The sequence below is a fragment of the Numenius arquata genome, chromosome 3 (assembly GCF_964106895.1).
Source record: "Numenius arquata chromosome 3, bNumArq3.hap1.1, whole genome shotgun sequence".
Taxonomy (NCBI): Eukaryota; Metazoa; Chordata; class Aves; order Charadriiformes; family Scolopacidae; genus Numenius; species Numenius arquata.
In genome coordinates this window covers 69,372,035-69,397,593 of record NC_133578.1, presented here as the reverse complement: position 1 = coordinate 69,397,593, position 25,559 = coordinate 69,372,035, and the positions used below count along the sequence as shown (strand labels likewise).

General features: G+C 43.2%; 1 protein-coding gene across 2 annotated transcripts in view; it reads right to left on the bottom strand.

Moving 5' to 3' along the window:
- CCN4 (cellular communication network factor 4) overlaps positions 1-23,997 on the bottom strand; it is a 34,737-nt gene extending 10,740 nt beyond the window's left edge. Inside the window, exon 1 of one of the 2 annotated variants that reach the window (XM_074145316.1) lies at positions 23,708-23,997. In XM_074145316.1, the coding sequence (XP_074001417.1) occupies positions 23,708-23,755 (48 nt within the window). In that variant the 5' untranslated portion in view covers positions 23,756-23,997. The remainder of the gene's footprint in view (positions 1-23,707) is intronic. The other variant, XM_074145317.1, reaches the window with a different exon arrangement.
- Between the last annotated feature and the right edge of the window lie 1,562 nt (positions 23,998-25,559).

The window sequence follows — 25,559 nt, the reverse complement described above, 5'->3', positions numbered from 1 at the left end:
TACAACCTGTACAGCTTCCAGGCCCTCCACATCTCCCCTCCTAAGTCCCTCAGAACTTTGCTATGGGAGAAACAATTCTGTAGATTTATAAAATTCTTGGCTTTTGCTTTTCCATGGTCAGCTGTCATTACTGGAACATCTAAATCCCTTTCAAAATGTCATTCAGCCCTACTACTTCAATGCCTCAGAACATTTTGGGATATGACCACTTCCTTATTAATGGGTATGATGGTTAGAACATCATGAATAGTACTTTATAAACACCAAAATAAAAACAACTCTTTCCACAGGTGCTATCAACAGGAAATCACACTGTAATGGCCTTCATCAATGGCCATCTCTAACTATAAAAAAACCAAAACAAATAAACAAACAAACCCCCTCATGTAAGTTAAGGTTTCAGGAATCATGTCTTTAGGGTCAACATAATGTATAGGAGGACAACGGTTTTGTAAGAAATCCAAAATGAGAGTGAAGAGAAACTTAACACCCAAAAGCACAGTGCTGGGGATTTGACAATTTTATTTTAAAATGTCAGAAAGATAAAAGAATGCACCTGCTAGGAAATTATTTTTTCCAGATACTGGTAATTAACTTGTTTTGTATAATTACTCTTCAATCTTGGGGTCTGCAGATTTGTTATCTTGGATGCTCAGGAGAAAATATTCCACCACAAGTTATTCATGAGCTGTAATTTTGCTCCTTTTGGAAGTACAAGCCTGTTCTCATTAAATCAAGACGAAGCCTTTCTCACCCTGCCATGGCTGTTAACTTTCTATTAAAGTCGTTCCTGATTTATGCTTGGCAAGCTCCAAAATTACTTTCTTTTTGCATCTGCAGAGAATAATATTTCACTAGTAACAACTTCCAACTAATTTCTGTGTTCACGTTCAAGAGGAAAGAAGGAGAAAATAAAATATGACTCACTTCTTGCCATGGCCACAAACTCAGTATTTTTAATAGCCGTGAATTTTACAATTCAAGTCTCAAAGACACAAAATAGATAGCAGCATTTTAGCAGCATATTCTATCTACCGGCAAAATATATTTTCAATTTGTTCGAAAATACCGTAATTGTAAGTTTGTTTTAGCTTTGAAAACTGGAAAGACCAAACTACAGTGTTGAAATACGTGCATATAGTCCAAATTGCAAGGCAGCCAGGTATACAGCAGCACTTTTACATAATGCATGAGGAAAGCTCCAGCTTTGCTTTTAAGCAGCAAAGCCCTAGATGCATTGCAATATAGTCCTTTGCTTCCAGTTTTTACAGGTGTTTAAAAAAATATTCATGTGTATTTATTTCACTATTTCAGTGCTGCAAGATCTTACTCTTAAACTCTTTTTATTTCAGGTGATTGTCTCATCACAATGAGCTGGGTGAAGGTAGGGAGAAGTTAACCATGTTCTTCTCCTCCACTTTATTGATGGGAAAAAGTCCTGAAAGACTTCTAAATTCAATTCCTCTGGCTAATGGCAGAGCTTATGAGAAGTTGGCAGGCAGAGGTCTGCTCAGACCATAGTACCATATCACCTCCTGCTGTTTTCTCTTTGGTGACAATTTGCTCTAAAAGAAGGACACAAGCTGTGTTTCGCAGGACACGTGCCTTTGGGTGGAGTTTTAATTTCCTACAGTAGAATACATTACAGGAATATTTTTAACCTACATTTCTGATACTGCCTTTCTGAGCAAATGCCAGATGTCATTGATGGAGGGATGCGATGTGACCCAGATTATCAGTGAGGAAATTTTTATTAAAATGTCCTCCTCGCTATTACGTGATCAAATCAGCTGATTTGCAGACTGACCTAAACATCTTTACTGGTGGGAGTTCATGCACCAAGGCCTGACAGCATTATTGTTTAGAAATAAATCTGTATTTTGCAGTTTGACTGTCCTAAAGACTGAAGCTAAAACCACATCTTTAGGTGGACACCTAAGGGTGCATCTCCCGGGAATGGGTTGAGCATTTATATTGTCCCGCTGCCAGACAACACATCTGCTTTCTCCTGGTTCCACCTACTGGCTGAACTATTTAGACAGCACAAGCAGAAATGCCTGTAGAGCCAACTCCAACACCATGTACCACCTAAAATGTTCTCACAAACTAAAAGAATTTTTAGAAGCACCCCGGGAGACTCACATCCATATTCACAGAATTGTAAACATCCTAATAATAACCTGATGTAGCACTGTTCCCAGTGGAACAAAGTGGCTGGAGCTTAATAAAAAAGTAAAAACAAAAAGATTAAATAAAATATAAATAATCTATTAAATAAAGCTATATACGCTCCATCCCTCAGTTGCATGTCTGGGAAAGCATACAGACTGCTTATTTTCATCCCAGAGATGGGCACACTAGCAATGAAAAATGGCACCTGGCTTACATCAGTGGGCTTAAAGCAGGCCCCCAAGGTAGAAGTTTATTTCTTGATCTTGCTTAGTTGGAAGTTCTGAGCTGAATATTGCTGCCTATTTGCATTATTATTACACACAAAATGGGTGGGTCAACAAAGAGCCAGTTCTTACAGCAAGCTCAGCAGTAATCACACGACCATCAGGACTTCCTCACTGCTATACTCTTGCTGAAGTCCCCGTGAACGCTTATAAACTTTCACAAGGTAATACTAGTGATCAGTGAGCTAGCATCAGGACAGAGATATAAATCAGATTCCGCAGGACACATAATGGTAAGAGGAAAATATGATTATTCAGGGCCCAGCTCCTGAATAATTGATCCCAGACATGAAATTTCCAGAACATATTGTAAAATAATGGACTCTGAACCCAGAAAATATAAGACAGTTTTATAGATGTCAGGTGCCAGCTGGATTTATTCTTGCTGTGCACTGTAGGCTAAGCAGAAAGGAACGTTCTGCATGAAGCATAACATCCAATAGCCTAAGAAAATAAAATATCCACAGTGAGTTAACCATTAATATTTCTGTGGATATGTGAATGATAAACAATCAACTTCCCATAACATTATTTTGGGAAATATATCTGTGGGAAGAATGTAGGCAGATGTTTGGAATAGTCTTTTCTAACTCAGTTTAGACAATTACAGAGTGAAGATTACATGCATGCACATCTTTGCCAAAATATTGCTTATACTGGCAAACTCAGTGTGGCCTTACATTTTCTTCACATTTTTCCATGGAGTGTTCAGAGGGAAAGAACTTCCCTGTTAGAAAGTAACCTGATGTTTCTTAAGTGTTATCCCAGTAAGAGTTGCACTCTCTTAGAATAGGGTGACCTAAAAATGTTTGGACATCATTAACAAATTGACACTGCCACCACAGACTCCACTAATTGGGATATTAAACAGCATAGTTTCTGTGCTCTAAGAACATTTCAGTGTCTTATGCTGCACATGTTCAGTTTGGGCAGCTAATGACCTCATCCAGTGAAACTAACTTGAACTAGAGTTCGAAAACTAACAGGGAACATCTGGAGGAGCAATGGAGAAAAGTCTCCAGAAAGAGCAAATTAACAGACTTCAATTTTAGGAAAATGGAGAGCAGAACAAATGAGAGTGCATTTGGACCATCCATGGTTACAAGGAGTTAGACACCATCCTAAAACTGTACAGAACAAGATGTTGATATTTGAGCCACGAGCTGGGTAACAAAAGCCATATCATAGTTCCAGCTCCCAGACAAGAGCAGACTGCTTTGGCAGAGGTTTTACTTTGCAATTAGCCATGTTTTGCATTTGCTTATCTCCTGTGTTTCAGTCACGGCCTTGAAATCAAAGGGAAGATGCCTTCTGTCTTCTTAGTACCTTGGGGCATTCTGTCCCAAGCTGGGCAAAAAAATAAAGTAAAATTAAGAAGCTCCATGTATTTTTTTTTTTTTTCCCCATGGCAAGAATAGCACAGGTTTTGTGGTATTTTTAAAAATTATTTTGGTTTTCAAAGTAGAAATCTGCAATGTATTAACAATTTTCTGTTTCTGTTCCAATGCAGAACATTTTGACTTAAAACAACTCAATTTAAAAAATTATTTTTTAAATTCTCAAATCTGAAGCAGTTTGCTTGACCTAATATCTGTACCTCGCTGGAGCTACTGATGAACTGACCAAGTTATGCATCCCTATTTCCTTTAAATAACAATTTTCCTGTCATGTCAAGTTTCCACTGTTATTTCCTCCTAGCTTTGGCTTTACAAGTTGATCGCTTTACTCTCCAACAGTCAAAGTGTCTTCCTTCTTGAAATCTATATTATGGGCTAGTTACTTGCTCTAATTTTGCCAGTGTTTAATAGGTTCTTTAGTCAGAAAATAATCTGGTCTTGGTGAGATCCCAATAGATTTATTCACTGCCTGGACTACAGTATTGAGCCCTCACTTTAAATGGCATATCGAGGAATCGGCAGTCCAGAGGAGGGCAACCTAGATGGTCTGAGACCTAAAGATCATGACCCAGGACAAGGTTCTGAGGGACCTGGGCTTGAGTAGTCTGGCAAAGAGGCCAATTTAGTATCAGTCCACTCCTCTCAGTGGTGGGAGAGAGTAGACTAATGGACAGCAGCTACAGAATGTAGTTGAGGATGTTTAATTTGGACACCAGGAAGGCAACTTCTTCACTGGGAGAGCAGTGCAGCACTAGGACAGGTCGCCGTGGGGCTTTGAATTCTCCATCCTCCACTGTTGGATTAAAGACCTCCAGAGGGCATTGACAGCCAGCGTTTCTGGCAGCCTGTGAACACACACCTTGCCAAAACCACACAAGGAATACACCCATAAACTCAAATGACCAAAGAAGATCTTTATCAGGTCACTCCTGTGCTGTGCCACCTAAAATCTTGGTCTGGCACAGAAAAATATAAGGCAATCTTTTTGTTAAATTGTGCATTTAATACTGATGAAAGAATTCTATTTTGCAGGTCCATCCCCTCTCATATCATAAGCACAGCCAAAAATGCTATTTGGCAGCTAATTATTGTTTTATCTGATAACATGAAACGTACCAGAAGCCTGGTTTTGTAGCTGGAAGATTTCAAGACAATAGAAGAAAAGAGAAACTGCTGCTACTGCTACTTCAATGGCCCCTTCGGAACACATGGTATGTGTGGATTCATCAAAAAAAACATAACTGCAATTTAATATAGTGTTGTATCGTTATATCAAAGCCACCTCAAGACTGTCAATGAAAGATGAGCAGTAAGATGGCATTGCTACATCCCTGCAGTTAAGTAAAAAACAGATGGAGTCTACAGCTTGGCTGAATAAACAGCAGCATTTCCAGGCAGAATCCCATCATGAAAGGATATTTTTGCTCCAAGCATGGCATATTTTGGAATCTGTAGCTTATAGTATTTGATGAGATTTGTTACACAGAGAATACAGATGGAAGACATATAGGTCAGCAACATCCTTAGGACCAACAGAAGACGCTGGACCTTTGTACAGTCTAGGAGGACCTGAAGTTAATTCAGAGTCTGATTGCAGAACATTAGGACCCAGCTTGAAATTATATACGTTATCTTACCCTTTGCCAGGCAAAATCATGGCAAAAGTCTCTTGTAGCATCTGAAGCGAGTTAGCTCTGTGTATGCAGAGAGATCAGTAAAGCAGCATTTGTACACTTGAAGCAAAGGCATCCTCATCAGTATCTGCCACAGCCTGATCATCTGATCTGGGTATAGTAGTCTGGCCATACTTCTGTGAGGAAAGCAGTTTTTCTTCATAGAATCATGGAATCCAAATGTTCAACCAGCGTCTGACTAGTGCCTGAGACTGTTTCTAGAAAACCAAATCAGGAAACCACAGAAACCCAGAGTGGGAGAGGGGTATCATCAGACTGGCTCTTACATTGAGCAGTGGAAAAGAATAATAGTAATATTGCAGTTCTAAGTCCCAGCAATACCATTCCCCATCCATGTGATTGCCGTGTTGTTCTTGCAAGGCCAAGTCTTGCACCTTGGTCTCCTTTAAAGGTGTCTTCCAACTCAAACTTTTCTATGATTTAATGATTCTATGATCTGGAAGTCTCTGAAAACAGGATCGTAGGGTTCCTAAGATAAATGGGAAGTTAATGACTGTTGTTATCGCACTGAGGGTGCAGAGGCAAAAGAGATTCACGTAGTCAAGAGACAAACCACAAAACCTCCCTGCAAGTTAAACTCATATGAAATGTTTAAGGCAGGGCTGGGGGGAACTATGAACATCAAATAACCTGTGTGCCTTTGTTGTCACAAAGAGGAAAAGGGAACTGATCACCTTCTACCTCTTCCCCCCAATCTCTATGGGCACCTCATCACGTTGGCAGTGGGACAGACACAGTACCATGGCTTATGGTACTTTCAACAGTCAAATTTTCTGTCTTCACTATTATATGTAAGTCTTTTCTGCTTATTTCTTTTCGTAGGAAATAGTCCCATTACATTTCTCTGAGTGCTATAAGCTGATTTACACAAATAGACACATATCCAAATAATCCACTTCAGGTCCAGGGATCTGGAGGAAAGTATAAAACAATACCCAGCACAGAGCAGATGCTGCTTTAAATCACTTCCTCAAGGAATTGAAGTATTGAATTCCCTGGGGACACATTATCTTCCTAATCTGTTTTCTTCCTGAAGCTGATATCAAGCTTTTAACCATATCACAGGGTACAGAAGTCAAAAAACTGTCTTTTAAAATCCTCCCCAATAGATTTAATTAGACATTTTATCACTTTGTTTTAGAATGTGCCAAGAAGGATCTCAAAAAAGAAATCCGAAGCCCTTTGCAACAGTGATATCTGATGTCTAAAAAAAGGAGTAAGCAGCAGAATGCTAAGCACACACTTCTGAAACTTTTTTCTTCTCACTCAAAGAGCAAAAATCTTCAGGACGAGTACACACACACAGAAAAAGGCTAAAGACTTTTAAATAAAATCAGTAAATTCAATAGAAATGTAGCTGCAAACTCTGGATGAGTTCAGATGTACAGAACATGGCTGGAAGGGAGACTGCACCCATGCACACAAGGTAGATAGCAAGCCAGAAACATGGTGACCCATAAGCTAGAGAAATGATGAATCGCTGTAGGGAGATCAGCACAAACGACCTTGCCAAACTTATGGTGAGATCATTTAGCAGGAGTGTGGTGATTAGCTAAAGGCCTCCTTTTCCCAAGCTTTGGTGAGCTTATCTGCCCCAAATCCCTGGAACAAGGCCAGCCTAACTGAAGGAATTTACTAGCTCAACATGTGGAACAGAGACATTACTTGCCAAAACATGTACACAAAGACCCTTCACACAGATGATATTGGAGATTATGAAGTCTAAAGCTATGAGGATGGAAGAGACAAGCAAACAAATCTGGAATTTGTTAACTTTTCTAGACGATAATCAAGACCCTGAAGCAGATTGAACTACAGGTTTTCTAAGCAGAAAGAAGACTGTAAATTGAGTACACTCATTGTACTCATCAGTGGATGTACCAGATCCAGGACACTTCTGTGCTGAGTTTTTTATGACCTGTTACAGAAGACAAGGCTGCTCAAATAATTTATAGTCTGCCAAAAGTACAAAGGTGGAGTGAAGCATCCTCTTTCTTTGACATCTAGTGATGTCCTTACCTGAGTGCTCAGTTCAGTGTCAGTGGTAGTCAGGTGTGCAATGCCATACAGAACCTGAGCCTAAAGGATATGCAAAAGGACATCAGAAGATAATGAATTGAATGCCATCTAGTATTAAAATAATCCCTTAAATCTGGCACCTATCTGGAACCAACAAATGAGTTCTTCATAAGAGACTCTGGCTTGTCAATGCCATCACTGATTTCAGTCAAAGACAAAAGTAGTAAAGGAATTCCAAAGAGGGCATCTAATAAGAGAAAGGTTTACCAGCAGGGAAAACCATGAAGTGTGTTTATATTCTATTATTAATTTTTTATAATGTCATTAACTTCACCTGAGCTACAGGCTCAATCAACAAACAAACAAATAAACCTCCATTTCTTTGCTAAGAAAGAAAAAAAAATAAAATGCTGTTTTCGAGACAAGTCTATCAGGAGGGCAAACTTTTGGAGAATACAACTATTTAAGGGTCAATTAATCCCATTAAAGGCACAAAAAAACCTTTTTTCTTCTCAGTGAATGCAGAATCTACTCAGTTCTTACATGACCAAGAGGGCAACTGATCAGCTTTGCCCCAGAAAATGCAAGAAAGAAAAAATCCCTCTCATAGGACATACTCAGTTTTGTTTATCTAGGAGCATAGCTGGAGAGGAGAGTGGGAGGAAATATCAATATAAATAGTGAGAGGTAGGAAAGCCAGAGCTGCCAAAAGGGCTATAGGCCTGTGTCTATGCTGGTGATATGCCTGAGAAGAAAAAATTTCTATCCGCTCACCCATAGAAAAATAAGCATTCAGCTTGTAACATACAAATTTTGCCAAATATGACTTTCAGAGGTGTCTGGAGGATTTCAAATGTGGGGAGCCACCACAGCTGAGCACCTTCAACCCATCTAGTTTAGCAAAGAGACAAGTTTTCTCCATTTTGTTCACATAAGAGGAATGACTATCTGACAGCCAGCATTTTCCTCAGCCTGGAGGATTGCAGCTCCTGGATACTTGCAGCTCCACACCACCGGCACGGAGGTTTCACTATGGATGCCACAGCCAGATGCATCCAGGTCATCACCAAAGGATGTGATATCACCGATGTCATCAATTAAATAGCCATACAACACCAGAATGAAAACAGACACAGATGTGATGAAGATTTTGTTCTGGTATGAAGGGCTGAAGTACCCTTATTGTGTAATTTATACGAAGCTGAAGTCCAGTACACACTTTCTTATCTCATGCAATAAAAATTTTTTTTACTGAGTTTGGTACACCAATGTGATGATGCCCTTGCTAGGGAATTTATTGACTTAATTTTAGTTACTGTGAATTAAACTTAGAAGATTTAATTACTTTCTCCTCTACAAACACAACACCAGAAAGTGGGACTTGCAAAGGAGAGAAGTGTTTTCACCAAATGCAAGAGGAAATCCTGTTCTTTTTGAATAAATTGTTAAACCACAACAGGATATGAAATGTGTGGGGATGTGCAAAATAAAAAGGATAAAAAAAATAAAAAAGGTGGCTCTGGACAGAGACAAGAGGGGAAATTTGCTGTAAGGAGAGAAACTGGTGATGCTGAGGCAACACAATGGCAAGATTTGAAGGGTTAAACTATCTGTTTACTGAGCCATCCAGTAGGAAACACACAGCTGTATCAACAGGAAGGTGGAATCTGGAGTCAGAAGTGCTTTTTTAAATTTGTCCTTTTCTTTCTCAAATCTACCAAGGAGATTAATAGTTGAGATCTAATACAAAAAAAGAAAGACTTCAACTGTGCAAGTTCTACAGCAACGGAGTACAGGGAGGGGAGGGAACAGGCTCCAGTGTGCTGGCAGCCAGACGGCACTTATCAGCGATAACATCCACTTTCCAGGCCACCAGAAAGAAATAAAGCCTGTTCAAAGTTCAAGGAAGGCTGACACAATGGGAATTTACTGGCTTGAGGATGACCGCCAGGCCCTAAGGTCGAGCTGAGCCAGAAGCAGCCAAACTGCTGTGGACCAAACCTCCCGTGACTGCCCATCTCTCAGCATACGCCCCCACATTTTGCCTGGTCTCCAGGCCACTTTCCTCCACTCTCCACTACTCTTCTTGGCTGAATAACCCTATGAAGTTATAATTTCGATTTCCTATTTCTCCATTTCTTCAGCCAAGCTCACAGCCTCAGGGAAGTGTCCAAGTCTCATTGGTTTCAATTTGGATTCAGACACAAAATAGAAAAAAATAAAGAGATATTAAAACACTGATGTGGATCTGGTCTCGGGTTCCTGACCCCACACAGAGCTCCTATTAGCTTTCCAAGAAAACAGTTGAATTCAGCATATTAATTGTAACACACAGGGGATTTTCTCTCTCCCCACCTCCCCCCTCCTGTTTCTGTCACAGAAACTGTTAGTGCACCGTGTAAGCCTGGGACAATTTTTATTGTCTGAAACCCCTGCTCATCAGAACACTAGAAAAAGGCAGGAAATGCACTTGGCTTTATCAGAAAGTGAGCAAAAAATCTGAGTTTTGTTACTCACATGACATTTGGGATATCCTTTCTACTCGGCCTCTTTTATTGGGAAAAACACAAACACACAAGCAAACAAAACCTTTTACAAAGAGACTGACGCAAAATGAGAAAAACAAAAACTAATAATTTCAAGCCTACTACAAACTGCACTGTGGTTGAGAGGAGTTTCGGGTTGACCTCAGGGACCAGGGTCTCACACCCATATTCACAGAGCCCACAATCATTAACTCCCTAAACCAGAAGGGAACAGATACTGCCTTGTTTTTTAGTGGCTTTTCAGAAGAGGATTCCTGGGTTTTACAATCATTCTGCTACGTTTTCATCTTATTTTTCATCTTTAAGAGTGATTTAGATCCATATCCTGATTTTTTGTCAGATGATTACCCAATTCAGGGTAAATGTTGATCTATCATTTCATGGAGTAGATCTCAGCAGCATCAGCTAATCCATATAGGTAGCAGTCTGGCAAAAAACGGGTGAAAACTGTAGGGAGTATACATGACAAACTTTAATAGCATTAAAAGGAAATAAGATGATCCCCCCCCAAAAAAAAGTAAAAAAAAAGAAAGAGATTAAAAAAAAAAGAGATTCAGGCAGAGTCTGAAAGGCTGAAAAGCTGAAAAGCCAGGGCTGTTCTAGAAGGCAGCAGGTACCTTTATAGTATTAAGATCATTCAGAATGACTACTTTTCAAATACCTCATATAGATTTATTTGACATCAGTGAGAAGGGAATAAAAGAATGGTTTTGTTCCAAAATAATGCTTCTTTAACATTGAACTGGGGAATGCTGAAGAAGGAACTTGACGAAGAAGTTCCCATCCACAGATGTTCGGAGATCTCTGCAGCTCCGAATTTAAGATAAGTTTATTTTTAATAGTTTGGCTACTTGATAGTGTTCTTTAAAGAAAACCTTGAATTCAGATTCAGAATATTTACCCTGATGTTCTCTCACAGTTGCCAAATTTCCTTAATTTGCCATGGACAATTTCTCTGCACCTTGTCTGTGTCGGTCTGGATTTCCACGGAGTTCTACATTTAAAATGCTACGGACCTGGCATGGATCCTTCTTTTGGCTGCTAGCTCATGGCTAGGAACATAATTCTTTCCCTTTCTGAAAATCAGCAGGGCTTGGCCCAGAATATTTGGCTTGCAAGACTTGGATAAAGTTGGTTAAGTCCTTACATAATCTGGGGGCCTTTGCATTGCAAGACAGTTTTGCAACATTTGTCTGTCTCCTGCTCTGGAGCCCCATATCAAGAGGAGGCCCCCTGAGTCTGTGGGGACACGGACACATACGTCACTAGTCTAGGTTTATCTGCCTTGGCCAGCCCCATGCTGTAGCCCCAGGAAGCAGTGTGTCTTTGTTCCTGAAAGAATCATAGCATGGTTTAGGTTGGAAGGGACCTTAAGATCATTGAGTTCCAACTCCCCTGCCATGGGCAGGGACACCTCCCACTAAATCAGGTTGCTCAAAGCCCCATCCAACCTGACCTTGAACACTTCCAGGAATGGAACATTCATGATTTCTCTGGACATCCTGTTCCAGTGTCTCACCACCCTCATAGTGAAAAATTTCTTCCTAATATCTAATCTAAATCTACCCTCTCCCAGTTTGAAGCCATTACCCTTTATCCTATCACTACATGCCCTTGTAAAAAGTCCTTCTCCAGCTTTCCCATAGGCCCCCTTTAGGTACTGGAAGGCTGCTATAAGGTCTCCCCAGAGCCTTCTCTTCTTCAGGCTGAACAACCCTAACTCTCTCAGCCTGTTTTCATAGCAGGGGTGCTCCAGCCCTCTGATCATCTTTGTGGCCTCCTCCAGACCTGCTCCATCAGGTCCATGTCTTTCCTGTGCTGAGGGTTCTAAAGCTAGATGCAGTACTCCAGGTGGGGTCTCACCAGAGTGGAGTAGACAGGATAGGATAACAACATGGATCTCTCTCACCTATGTTTTGTCTGCCCATAGCAGTAGATGAACAGAGCATCAAGGATGAGGAGCCAGCAGGATCACAGGGAGAGACAGCCAAGGGGAGCTTGGAAAAAAGACTACCCATGTAAGTCAAGTCTCCCATGTGAGACAGAGATGGGCTGACCCAAACAACTTTTCTAAGGGGCATTTGCTTTTTTCGCAAGAATTTCTGCAGGGCAGCAGTCAGCAGAGTCATGGCTACAGACAGCATTTTGTCCCATGTGCTATGAAAAAGGAGGAGGGGGTGGTGATGAGTCCCTGAACAGGGGGAGCAGGCTGTTCCTGAAGAGATGGCCCAGAAAGAGCAAAAAGAGCAAACTCAGGCAATGGGAAGGAGGGGGCTCGGAAGAGGTCAGTGCCAGCTCACAAGACAGCCCAGGCTTTGCACAACACTAATCCAGACATGCTTGCAGCTCAGATCCTGTTTTAATACGCAACAGAAAGTCCCAAAAAGCATCTGTACCTTCCCCCCCCCCGGCCCCGACAAAAGTTGACACATTGCAAATGGGGAAGAAAGAAAAAAGAGAAAGGCCAGGAGATTTGTTCTTGGCTTTTACAAGGCTTTGGGAGCAAAACTATTGTTTTCAAATTAAATACAGTGGAAACTACAATCAGAGAAACTAGAACACCTGCTGGCACAAAATCATAAAGAGAAAAGAAAAGGAGTGAAGATATCAGTATAGGAAAATCATGTATTGTGCTGGAGAATGAATCCTCCTGCCCTTGAAGTCAGTGGAAACAGAACTGAAATTCAGTGCTTTGGTAAAAAAGATGTCAGGGAATGAACCTAGAATAAATGGTGCAAGCAGTAAATGTAAAGGTTGATGTATTTGGAAATATCAGCTCTCCAGATGGGAATGCACACACGACACTTGCACAACCAAGCAGAGCATGTCACGGCCTGCTTCTAGTAGGGATTGCTCATGGTGGAAAGCAGCACCTTTTGCAAGGAGGAGGTTATTGAATAACCCTGTTTTAATCTGGGGCCCAAGAGATGAAGTGACTGTCCCAAAGGCAGACAGGAAGTCTGTGGCAGAGCCAAAAATAGCAGTTAGATTTCTTGTTCCTACACTGTAACCATACCATGATCCCTCCTCCTACACACAGCTAATAAACTAAGTTGTTTAGTTCTTACTGGATGCAAAAAAAAAGTAGTTCCACTGAGCCGACTCTCAGATGCTCTCAGTTCAGAAAAGTGCTTAGTGTTTTATCTTTCAATCATCACATGCACCTGGTGCCTGCAAAAGGGCAAGACTCTTCCACCTCTCCAACACCTTCAAATCCAGCAGATCAGTGGTGATCAGCAGTTTATAACTTGATGCACCCATGAAAAATGATTCAATGGGTCCTTCACACATGATTGACTCTTGTTTGCGTGCAGCTATGAGACCTGCTGGAGCCCAGGTCTAAAACAACCAGGTGACAAAATTCCCCTTTCTGATCCAGAGACCTGCTGACACCGTGAATGAGGCCAGACTCTTTTCAGTGGTGCCCAATGACAGGACAAGGGGCAAGGGGCACAAACTGGAATATAGGAAATTCCATTTCAACATGAGGAAAAACTTCTTTACTTTGAGGGTGCCAGAGCACTGGAACATGCTGCCCAGAGAGGCTGTGGATTCTCCCTCTGTGGAGATATTCAAAACTTGCCTGGATCTGTTCCTGTCCAACCTGCTCTGCGTGACCCTGCTTTGGCAGGGGGGGTTGGACTAGATGATCTCCAAAGGTCCTTTTCAATCCCTAACATTCTTGGATTCTGTGATAAAATAATAATAATAAAAATAATAAAAAAAACCCACAACAACAAAAACCCAAGGCCCCTTGCTCAGGCCAGAGTGTTGGTGCAGCTCCACCACAACCTACTGACACAGAAAGTCCTGTACCCTGACACTTAAGAGCTTTGGCAGGTCACAAGGAGAAATTTGCTTAGCCTTCATGCCCATCAGCACCCCCATGCCTCCCCAAAAACACACCATGCAAATGCTACCACTTCTCCATCCTACACAACACCAAACTGGAGAGTAGCACCATCAACAGTTAACGCTGCTGCTTTCATGCATAGAGGAGGACACCAGCCATGTGTTTTGTCTCCAGGAGAAGAAAGATTAATTTCTAATTATATGGGCGCTGACATCTTTGCTTGTCTCTGAATAACTGGTGTTGGCCGCCTGCAGCCCACAGCAAGCCAAGCAGGAGAGGAAGCTTTGGGCTCCAAAATCCCCGACACGCGAGGGCACTGTTGGCGCACAAATGACAAGGCTGTGGTGCTCCCCAGCAGCCCTGCACAGCACCCTGCTCCTTCTGAGCATCCCCCTGGGCCAAGGCTGCTCAGACAAGATTCGTGCCAGAAAAAACACACTCGGGAAGCGTATAGGGAGGGAGGTGTTAAGCCAAAATATTTATATCCACACAGCTCCCGCTGTAGAGGCAGTTTTTCTAAGAAAGCTTCCCCTGTATGTTACAGGGTGAACAATAAAACGAGGATCAACACCTTTATGGTCACATAATTCCACAGGAATGAGACAAATGCAATTCTTTAATTAATCCTCTATAAAATGGTACAATTATCAAGGATGTAAAGGTTTTAAAGGGATCTCAACTTTGCTGCCATAATATCCATTTCTTCCTCTAATCAAATACTCCAGCCTCACAGATGATACTCTGGAAAGCATTTTAATATTGCTGGAGATGGGGGGAAAACAGCCAAAAATATGGCACAAACATCTCCTCAAGTGCAAACAGACTGCCTACATGATATGTATGGAAAAACTGACAAACCATAAAAATGGGGGGGTGGTATAGGCATATGTGTGTTATATATATGTATATCACACAAAATTAAACATATCATCTAAAAGAAGCAGAAGCATCGTATCTGAGCCTGAAACCAGGCACGTAATGCATCATCTCACCACAAACTCAGGAGCTCACCCACACCTGGGCAGCTTTGGCAGGCGAGGAATTCACCAGCAAGCACAAGTACAATCACACCACCTCTTTGGGGAACCCCAGTGCGCTCAGGAAACTTAGTACAGGTTTTGATGCAAAATCTGGAAAAATAAGCTAAGTGACCTCCAGAAACCCACTACCTCCTAGAGACATCAGCTTGCAGCTTCTCTGACCCCTTTGCCAGGCTGAGGGAGAGCTGTGCCTGGTAGAAATGTTCGATTAAATGCAATTTTAAAAATGTACACTTGGCACTCTATTAAAAAAGTGAAAATTAATAGCAAATTATCTCCATAAATGAACTGCAGTGTTAAATAGCAGGGATGTCATTATATATTAAACTTCAGCAACTGAAATACCTAGGGCCAAACGTGGAAGGTAAAAAGAAAAAAGCCAACTGAATTTGCCCTCATTCTCTCACATCAATGTATATCAGCCCACACACAGATGCTGTGGGTATGACCTAGTCCTCCAAGAACAAGATCCAGCAGGAAATATTGCCGGCAGTGCTTATAAATAAATCACCTGCTGAATGGCCAAAGTAGTTAATGGAACCTGGATATTTTCCTAATTAATTTTCCACCCTTTTTTTCTCATAAAATTGTAACCAAAGATTTTTATAGTGTAATCCACTTGCAGATTCTCAGCACTGGCTGCAGTTTTTGTGGTTTGGTCCTTCCTTGCTAAACAGCTAAAATGACCCAGCTGTTACTCTAAACCCAGGGAATTGGTAGCCTGCGGGCAGCCAAGTGCATGTGCCAGCCATTTGGAGGAGCACTTAATTCCCTCCACATGGATTTCGATGTCTTACTTTCTTCTCAGCCCTGATACAGAAAGTTCCCTTTGTCAGAGCAGATATAAACTGGTGACTGTAAATCTGAGCTACAGCCTGCTTGGTCATCATAAACATCCAGGAATATCTTGGTGGACTTCAAAAACCAGAAAGGAGGTTCCACATGTCCAAAAAACACTGATGCGGTGACATCTTGCACCACAAATACGAGAATGCCAAGGACACCGTTTATCAGGCATGGCAGTAACAACAAGTGTTTAGAGCACAGTCAGGAGATGCTTTGAGATAGTGACTGCACTTTCTGGGGAAGTTACCAGTCTCTCTGCAGAGCCCTGGTACATTAGTTGTCTGCCCAGTGCGAAAAGACTGGCCCCTTCATGGAGCAAAACAAGTTCACCAGAGTCACCACTTCAGGTGATTAGTGTTGTCCCTGAAAGGCATCAAACTGTGCTTCAGCAAAGCCATCCTCCCTTCTTTTCTCTGTAATCTTCCTTTCAGAAGCCAAGCACATGTACATGGAGTTGAGGAAACTTCAGCAGGAGAAAGAAACAACCCCCCACTCATCTTGCTGTTTCTTGTAACTCAAAAAGCTTTAGTCAGAAAACACCAAAGAGGAAAGAAGAGTGGTAGTCTGGAAAGATGGTAGAGCATGGAAAGGAATCAAAACTTTTAAATCACTCAGAAATTAAAGTTTCAGTTGCATTCATAAATTCTAAAAAGGGGAAAGTGTAACTGTTCACATGCAGCTAAAAATTGCTGAAAAAAAAATAATTAAAAAAACTCCAAAACCAACAAACAAAACCCAACTTCCCTCAGCCATCCAAAGCAATTTTTGTCAAAGTTGTCAAGTCTATGTGGGTTGCACTGTTTCTGGTGGCAGGTAGCAAGTTTTGTGTCAGGTATTGTACAGAATTACAAAGTTGCTTACTACTATTGAGTTTACTTTGTTCTTTCCATTATATACAGATACTACATAAAATATTTCCTTGTTTCTAAATCTAATGTATCTACTAACTCAGTCAAGCCAGACAGTTGCATGCTAGAGATGTAATGATAAATCCAATGCTTCATATTCACCTGGGAGCCTTTCATTGGAGATGATTTCGGTATGCTGGGAAGGGAAACAACAGGTTTACCTTAAGCTGAGTAAAAGGAGTTTGTTTCATCTCTAAGAAAAAGGTATGAAAGCAGCCAAAGCATTACAGGTATTGTGAGTTCTGCTCTTCTGAGTGTCAATGAAATGCTGGGCCAAGTGATCTTGCTAGAAAATCGCAGAATGATAGAACAGTTTGGGTTGTAAGGGACCTTTAAAGGTCATCTAGTTCACCCCCCCTGAAATCAGCAAGGACATCTTCAACTTGACCAGGTTGCTCAGAACCCCATCCAACCTGACCTTGAGCGTTCCCTGGGATGGGCATCTACCACATGTCTGGGCAACCTGTGCCAGTGTTTCACCACCCTTGTCATAAAAAAGCTGAATGGGGGGTATGCTGCCCTGTCACCACAGACATTTTTTCTTATAACTCCTTCTGAATCTCCAAAGAAAGCTCTTAGAATAAAGTCTTTTTGAAGGGCTGGAATTGCTTCATGACCACAAAGACCTAACTGCACACGTCCAGCAACATCAGGATCCAGGTGACTCATAACCCTCCATGGATGATGCATGAGCCCAGAATTATTTCTGCAAATACCTCTCAGGTTTCCTTTTGGGCTCATTGCACACCATCCTGGAGTTCATGAAACTTGGCCTTCCAACTTGTTCATCTCTCATTTGCTTTATAGGTTAAGTAGAATGACAGACCCAGACTAATAAAACAGAAGAACAACGTGGGAGCTATTGAGAAAGAGAAGAGGAACACAGAGATGACCACACAGTCCTGGAATGCATTACCAACCCAAGTATTAGAAATTCATTATTCAAGTTGTGCTGCAAAGCTTAGCTTAAGTGTTATCTTCTTCCACAGCTGTTTCAGCCTAAAGGCTCTCCTTTCCTTTCCTTTCCCATCCACAAGAAGCATAACTTGTAGAGCAGAGCCAGCTGTTGGCACCCAGAGAGGTAAAAACGCCTTTTCTCCCTTTCGCTTTCCCACACCTAGCCCAGATGTAAGGATTACAAGTCAAAACCCAGCAGCAGTCTATTAGAAGGCACAAGGGATTAAGAAGACTCCAGAAGCTTCACCCAGAATGCCAGAATAAGCAGCAGCCAAGAAGGAAACACACAAGGTTTCAGTATGGATGCGATAAATAGCAGAGGCACCAGTGGGGGTACCTCCCAGAGCTAGGAGACCACCAGGGTGCAGGAGAACCAATGACCTTTACCCACAGCTAGGAAACCCGGAGCAGCATTGGAGAACATCTGCACAAAGCTGCTAAAGCAGCAGAATCAGAGTCCCTTGACCCAGGACACATCTGTGAAAAAAAAAACAAAAAACAACCCTGTGATGCCCCTGCCAACCTGCAGCAATGGAAGGCTGAAGGTAACTCATCTCAGGACACAGCAAATCCTGGGTTGGACGAAACTTGGAAGAGGGAGTGATGGTGAAATCGGGTGCTTTAAGATCAGTCCAAGAAATTGAGCCTGAATTCTTGGTGGACATCAGAACACAGAAGGAAAACAAATGGGTAGACTTTGTTTGGGCCCATCACTGCCACGCTGACAGCTGTCAGTCAAATTTTCTATTTAACAGAATCAGCAAATTCTACTTTTAACATAAGCACCATAAGAATGAGGATGGTTGAGCTATATTATAAGAAAGTAAAGAGGGAATCAGAGGGAACCTCCTAATCCAGGGCACCTGCCTGCATTTCCTGGTGAAAAACTCAGATGTGAAAGAGTGAGGAAACCTTACCCAGCTTTCTGGTCCACAACATGAGACACTGTCAGGCTTGGTACTCAAATGTATCTTCAGCTGAAGCTGTGGATGTTCAGCTTTTGCCAAGCCACAGCTGCCAATGTTCACATACATGATATTATTTCTTTTTGTTTAAAACAGCTTCTTTTCCACTCATGCATGAGAGCCAGGGCTGTCCAGACAGGAAGGCTCAAGACCCCGCTGGGACACCAAGGCCATCCAAAAGGAGCCGTTCCCAGTAAGCTGAGCACTGGCAAGATGCTAAAGCAACGCTTAACATCCCAATGTGGGAGCCCAGAGCTTCTGAAGAAATAAGTCAAATGTCTCATGTGGGTATGGAGGACTTCTGAAATTTTTGATCAGTGCCTTTTCCTAGCACCTGGGGAAGGCAGGAGAAGATAAAAATGCACAGCTCTGTCAAAGGACAGACACTCAGCATAACCACATAAATCTTACGCTATTGCTAGAACCCACAGCTATCATTTTTAACTAATGCTTTTCCCTGGAGAAGGTCCCCTGGACTGCTGCAGTGTGAAATGGGAACAGGACCTGCCTGAGGGGACACAAACAGGCAGTGGCACAACTGTGAGGGGGGTGAGGGAGCCAAGTTCTGTCCCCAGCTCTGTCCTGGTTAATGGTAGCAAAGAGACTGTTGCACAACGGCAGGTCATGGCTATCAAATTGTGTATGTGTGTAACTAGGGGGCATCTTCACTTCGTCACAAACAGATCTGGGTCTGGATCTCTGATCCACCTGAAGCACCATTCAGTGTGTTGCCTTGGCTGTGATTTCATTCTGCAAGTGGGTCTGTGAGGGGGGACTGCCAAGAAAAAGATCAGCTTTGGGAAAGGCCCACATATGATGCAGCCATACCTGCAGGGGTGATATCTACCAGCTTCAAGCCACAGGATACTCATTTGCATAGCGGATTCTTCAGCTGCTATTACCAGAGTAATTTTAATTGACATCTGCTGTTTATGGAAGTGTAGGATATGAGCCCCTCTAAAGACCAATGTATTGACCCTGACTCTGGTAACCAGATGCTGTTAAGCAACAGGGAATGGTAGGAACTTTAGAAGGACAAGATGCATCAACTTTGAACCTATGCTGCCTGAGATTATCTATGCATCATTATCCATGTGCAAACCTGTAGCCTTCTGTTATGAAGCACTCAATAGACAAACCTCAGGTCACCTCCTCTGGAGAGCCAGGGGATTTTTGCAGGCAAGAATAAAGGTGTCTGGAACCTTTAATATTAGACTATACATGAGCTGCTAGCAAAGCAAATAGATAAATGAATAAATCAAACTGTAGCCTTTTCTTTTTCTTTTTTTTTTTTCTCTCCTTTTTTTTTATTTTTAATTTTGGTTCAAGTTTGGTCAGAATGTGGTTTTGCCTGAAAGAGCCCAAAGAAATGTAATCATTTTTTCCTGCCACCAAATCCAAACATTTTACAAATGAAATTCTTGGCCTCACATCTATGCCAATAAATCTTATGAAAAGGGGAAGGAAAAACTGCACATTATGGTTCTCAAACCACTTTCCACAAAGCCTGAGGCAGCCCTGAACTTGGGTCATTATCAGTGACTACCTAGGGAAATCAATGCTCACAAAAGAGATGGTGCCTACATAAAACTGTCTTCAAACATCTCTTTGCTTCCTCCTTCCCACTAAAGCCAAAAGCCTGGTGTTTGTGTGCTGTGACTGTCATCACATCAAATAAAAGTGTCGATACCTGCCTACCAGCTGATGCTATTTGCTCTTTGACCTGTTGCTTACAAGCACCATTAAAGGAAAAGTCTGCATGTTTGCATTCACCTCATCCACACACCACCCATTCCTCCACTACAAATGTTTTAGAAATCTCCAGTGTTGTTCTTCCTCCTATATAATCTATTTTACTAATTTTCTACAAGGGCAGAATTGCTTTTCTAATCTTCTCCCTGGTTTGGGACATTTTGTCCCATTTGAACAAGGATCCTCATATCTTTTGAGTCATCGGGACTAGAGGCTGGAGGTCCTGGCTCTGGTTCCTCAATGTGCAGCACTGAAAGGGGCCAACACATCCAGCCTTAAAGTCCTTGCTGCAGAAATAACTCAGGCACTGAGGAATCTGAGCCTACTTGACCGTCCTTGTGCTCCCGTGCTCTCTGCCCTTATGTCTATGAAAAAAAAATATTTAAGAAATGTTTGAAAACTTAAGCCTTACAACTATGCTTAGCTATTTTTCTCTTTGCAAACCCATCTCCTGTGCTGTTATGCCCCAATACAAAGCCTTGTCAATAAAACTGTGTAAGAGCTCAGTAACTGCCTCTAGCTTAATACAGTACTGGGGACCGGGGACACTCCTGCAGAACCTGATAGCTGCCTTCTGAAATGCCCTTTGAGACCTACCTGGCCTTCCCATATTAACTCTTCTGCCTTTCTCCCTGGAGCAAGTATATGTATTCCAGTTACATTCCAGATAGTCAACCCTCCTCTTTCCCAGTGGAGCATCTTTTTCTGTTCATATTTTTTCACATATTTGAAGAGTGACAAGTCCCCAGGGAGACCATAGGGCCTTCCCTGTGCCCAGTGACCTGCCTGATGTTACCACTCCATGGGTGCTTCTGTGGTGTTGGAAAGATCTTTATTACTGTTGTGAGGATGCCACCAATGGTGCAACACAAGAGCCAATGAGGTGGGGCAGTGTCAGAGCTTTATCAGCACTCATCCATAATGACCCATGTGATTTAGCTAAGATACCTCTCATGAGCTGGCCATGCCAGCTAAATATTCACAATATCCCACACCAATAGCAATCTTGCCCCTCAGACCAAACTCAGCCTGCTCTTCTCCCAAAAGTCCTTTAAGTATTACATAGACTACTACTGCCTCCCGGTTGCTCTCCCCAGCACCTCTCATCGCTCCATGCTATACACTCTTTTCATCCTTGTTTCCCCACTCCCTTCTGTATGCCAGACAGAAATCCACCCTTTATCAGCCTCCCAACCCCCCATCACATGCCAGTTCAGGTGTGGAAAAGAGCCACAGTAAGCCAGTTCATTACTGGGGAGGAATCATCCCTACTCAATGGTTCCTAAGTACAACCTTCTAAGGTCCAACTCTGCGGGTGTGTTCAGGAGGTGACAGTGCCCCTGGGACGCTCCAGAGACACAGCTTCACCTTCTCCATTCAATGGAGAGCTTGAACAGAAAAAATTGAGACCCAGGATGCTTTTTAGGCTATTTTTGAGACTCTTTCAAACTCTGTTTTAGATACTCTTTAGACCAAACATGCTGCCAGCAATATTTGGATTGCACTTACTCTCACCCTCACAGCAGGCGCGTGTGTCTGCATGCACTCACACATACTTTCATGCTACAGCAGCTTTTTTTTTCAAACACCTTTGATATCAAGGGAACCCAGGACAACCATTTTTAAAATTTACAAGGCTTACACAGATCTCCTCTAGTAACACTGTTTGAGGAGAGGGGGGGGTGTCTTCCTCTGCGTGACTTTTTACTTTCTCAACAAAAATCAAGTGAGGTAATACTCAACGTACCTCAGAGTGGCCAAGAGGTGCATTTTGTATGTTTGTTGTTAGTTTTGTGTTTTGTTTTGTGTCTTTTTTTTTTTTTTTTTCTAGAAGAGGCACCATTATCAGTCCATCTCCACATTCACGCAGGAGTTATCGCTTTGCCATCTGCTTTCACACAGGTGCATCTGGTGTACCACACCACGCGTACTACTTTCTGGCTTTAAAGCCCAGCTTTATCTTGCTACACACAAGCCAGCACAAACCCTGATGCCAGCAGCCCTGCAAAGCAAAATCCCTCCCTGTGCGAAGCAGTTGATGTTACCCCCCTCCGAACAGAAGAGATGCTCAGACACGGCTTTACACGTGGCTGGTTTGGGGAATGTCCCAGCCTCAAGCCGGGCAGCCCAAGGATGCACGTTCTTGCATCTCTCTTTCGGGGTCCCCAGGGCTCCCCGAGTCCAGCGTTGCCTCCGGGGATGGGGATGCGGAGAAGGGAGAGCGCTCAGTCGCTCTCCCGCTGGGGACAGGCACTCCCCGCACCCACTGTCCCCCTGCCGGGACGGTCACCTTCCTAAACACCCCAGCTCAACAACCGGCTCCCTCTCCCAGGGGTTTTACACCAGCCGCGAGCAGTGTAAGGAGAAGGAAAAACACCTTCTGGACTGAGCGGCTTTCCCAGACGGGTTTTTTCCAAGGAGGAGGGGAAGGAAAGCAGCTGCTGCCTGCGTGGATCGGGCAGCTACAGAGATCGGGAGAGGAGGAAACAAAACCCTCCTTCTCCTCCTCCGAGGCAGCGCCGGCAGCGGCGCGGCTCACCTGCCCGTCCCGCTCCCGGCTCCGCTCCCGCTCCCTGCTACGGCACGGCTCGGCTCCGGACCCGCATCCGTACCGGCACTGCTTCTGTCCCGCCGGGCACCGCCGCCCGTCGGGGACCTGCCCCTTCCCCTCCAACCCGCTCCCCCAACAGCCTCACCCTGGCTGCTTAGGGCAAGAGTGAGTGGTCTTTTCCTCCTTCGTTTTCTCCACAATACAAATAGTAGCAATAAAAGGAGAATAAAAAGAAAAAAAAAAAGAAAAAAAAAAAAAAGAAAAAGAAAACACCGAAACTCCACACTACAGTTTTCTGTGCAGATCCACCTGGATGCTGAGCAGAGATGGACTCCATTCAAATACACTTCTGCACTCTTTCCTCTTCCCCTTTCCATTTTCTCCTTTCCTTTCCTTTCCTTTCCTTTCCTTTCCTTTCCTTTCCTTTCCTTTCCTTTCCTTTCCTTTCCTTTCCTTTCCTTTCCTTTCCTTTCCTTTCCTTTCCTTTCCTTTCCTTTCCTTTCCTTTCCTTTCCTTTCCTTTCCTTTCCTTTCCTTTCCTTTCCTTTCCTTTCCTTTCCTCCACAGCTCACCTTTCCTTCCCTACTCCCACGTCTCCCACCTCCCCAGAGCTCACCGGTGCCCACCTTCCCACATGCACCACACTCGATCGTCCCAGACCACCATCCATTAAACCCAAGTGTGTTTGCAGAAGACAACTGTCTGCTGCAGTTTCCAAACTCACCTGCAAAATGCTGCTTGTTGCTAGAATCCAGGGCAAAAGCCACCTCATCCCTGGAAGCCGGGATTAAATGCATTGATTGAACCCAGATTTAGAGCCGTTTTGAACAAAAACACCACTTTGGGGAATGCAGAGCAATCCTGAACTGGCAACCTAGCCTAGGCACTCTGCCTTTTTCTCTTGGCTCTTTGGGGATTTTATTAAAGACAGATCTGACGTCAGGGTGAAGGACAAGCCCTGCATTTTTCCTCTGGAGAAACTTTTCCTGCCTTCACTTCTTCATTTTTGTGTGTGGTGTTGTCCCACCTCCTGCATTTCAGTGTATCGCCGTTAGCCAAAGGGCTCTTAAAGGGAAAGCTGCAGCGCCGTGGTCCATCGCGCTGCGATTTTAGCACTGCACTGAAACGCTCAGAGCTCACCCCTCATGTTGCTCAGGGCATTCAGACTCTTCCAACTTAGCCAGTACAGCAAGAAACCTTTGATCGGACTTTACTGATTATGATTAATGACCTGACATGTATGCAAATGCGCACAGATGTTTGATTCATTTATATTTCAAAAAGAGTGGCTTCATTTGAAGTACAGAAGAAGGGTGTTTGTCCTGCAAGCGCACCCGGTAGGAGGGAGTCTACCGACTCCTTTAGGACCCCCCAGCACTTTACAGAGCAGCCCATATGGGAAATGAAAGGAAGGGATGCCTTCACACTATCCCCTGCCACGCTGCGCATCCCTTCTGTGATTTTGGTGGTGTGCATCAGAGTATGTATCAGCTCCTGGGCCCAGTTACATTTCTATCCTGTGCCAGCAGTGGGCATAACAAATATTGCCCAAGTACAGGGGAGTGCAAACCCCACCCTGAAGAGAGTAAGCTCTCTGATCACCTGTTAATACATACCCTGATTTTAGCTGGGTCACCTCTGATGTATTTTTCTCCTTTCACCTAGGCACAAGCACAGTGTTTTCCCTCGCCCCTCTAAATCTGAATTTGAAAGAATTTAAAGTCTCTTTCATCCTTAAACTGAAATAGAATAGTATAAGGAGAATGAGTGCTTGCAAAGGGAAGAAAAATCTCATTAAACACCTTTACAGATCTTAAACCTAAGAAAGAGCTGAGACATGGGCTGAAAGGGATGTCAGGGTAAATTTTAAAGTAAGGAAACATTCCTGCTTGGCATGGCAGGCTGGGCAGCGCTGGGTGGGTGAACACTGATGGCCAAACTAGAACTGAGACAGTGCCTTAAACTCTGTGCATCCTCAGCTAACTCTTGTAACTCAGGTGTGCCAGGTTGGGCTGGGCTGAGTCACCTGGAACCCCCCCAGCAGTGACTCCAGCTCCCCAGAAGGGGTTGGGGTGAGGCACCTGGAATCCCCCAGCAGCCACCCCAGCTCTCCAGGGCATGTGGTGGGGTTTACTCCCCAGACCCAGCACGGTTGAACACTCAAGGCTGCAGCTGATGGTGGGTGGGGAGGGGAGAGTGAGGAAGCTGTACTCCAGTAACGCATATTCTCACAGTGACTTTCACCCCTTCATGCTGTGTGATGTGACAGGGGCGGTTTAATGGTTTTACACCAGCTGGACCAGGGAACTCTAAAAGGACCAGATTTTTTGTGTGACAGCCTGGACAGTCAGCTGCCCTGGGAAATGATTCAGCCAGAGCTTGGCTGCAAACTGGAGGAAATGTGACCTTCTGTCTTCCTCCTACAGCTTCTTCACTCCTGCCTCAGCCCCTTCCCAGGACATACCAACCTGAAGACCAGACTGGAGATTGTATTTTCTGCCAGGTTCCTCCAGGGCTGTTTCTCTTCTCCTTCCTCTATATCCTTCCTTCTCTTTCCTCACTTCATCGTCTGTTCA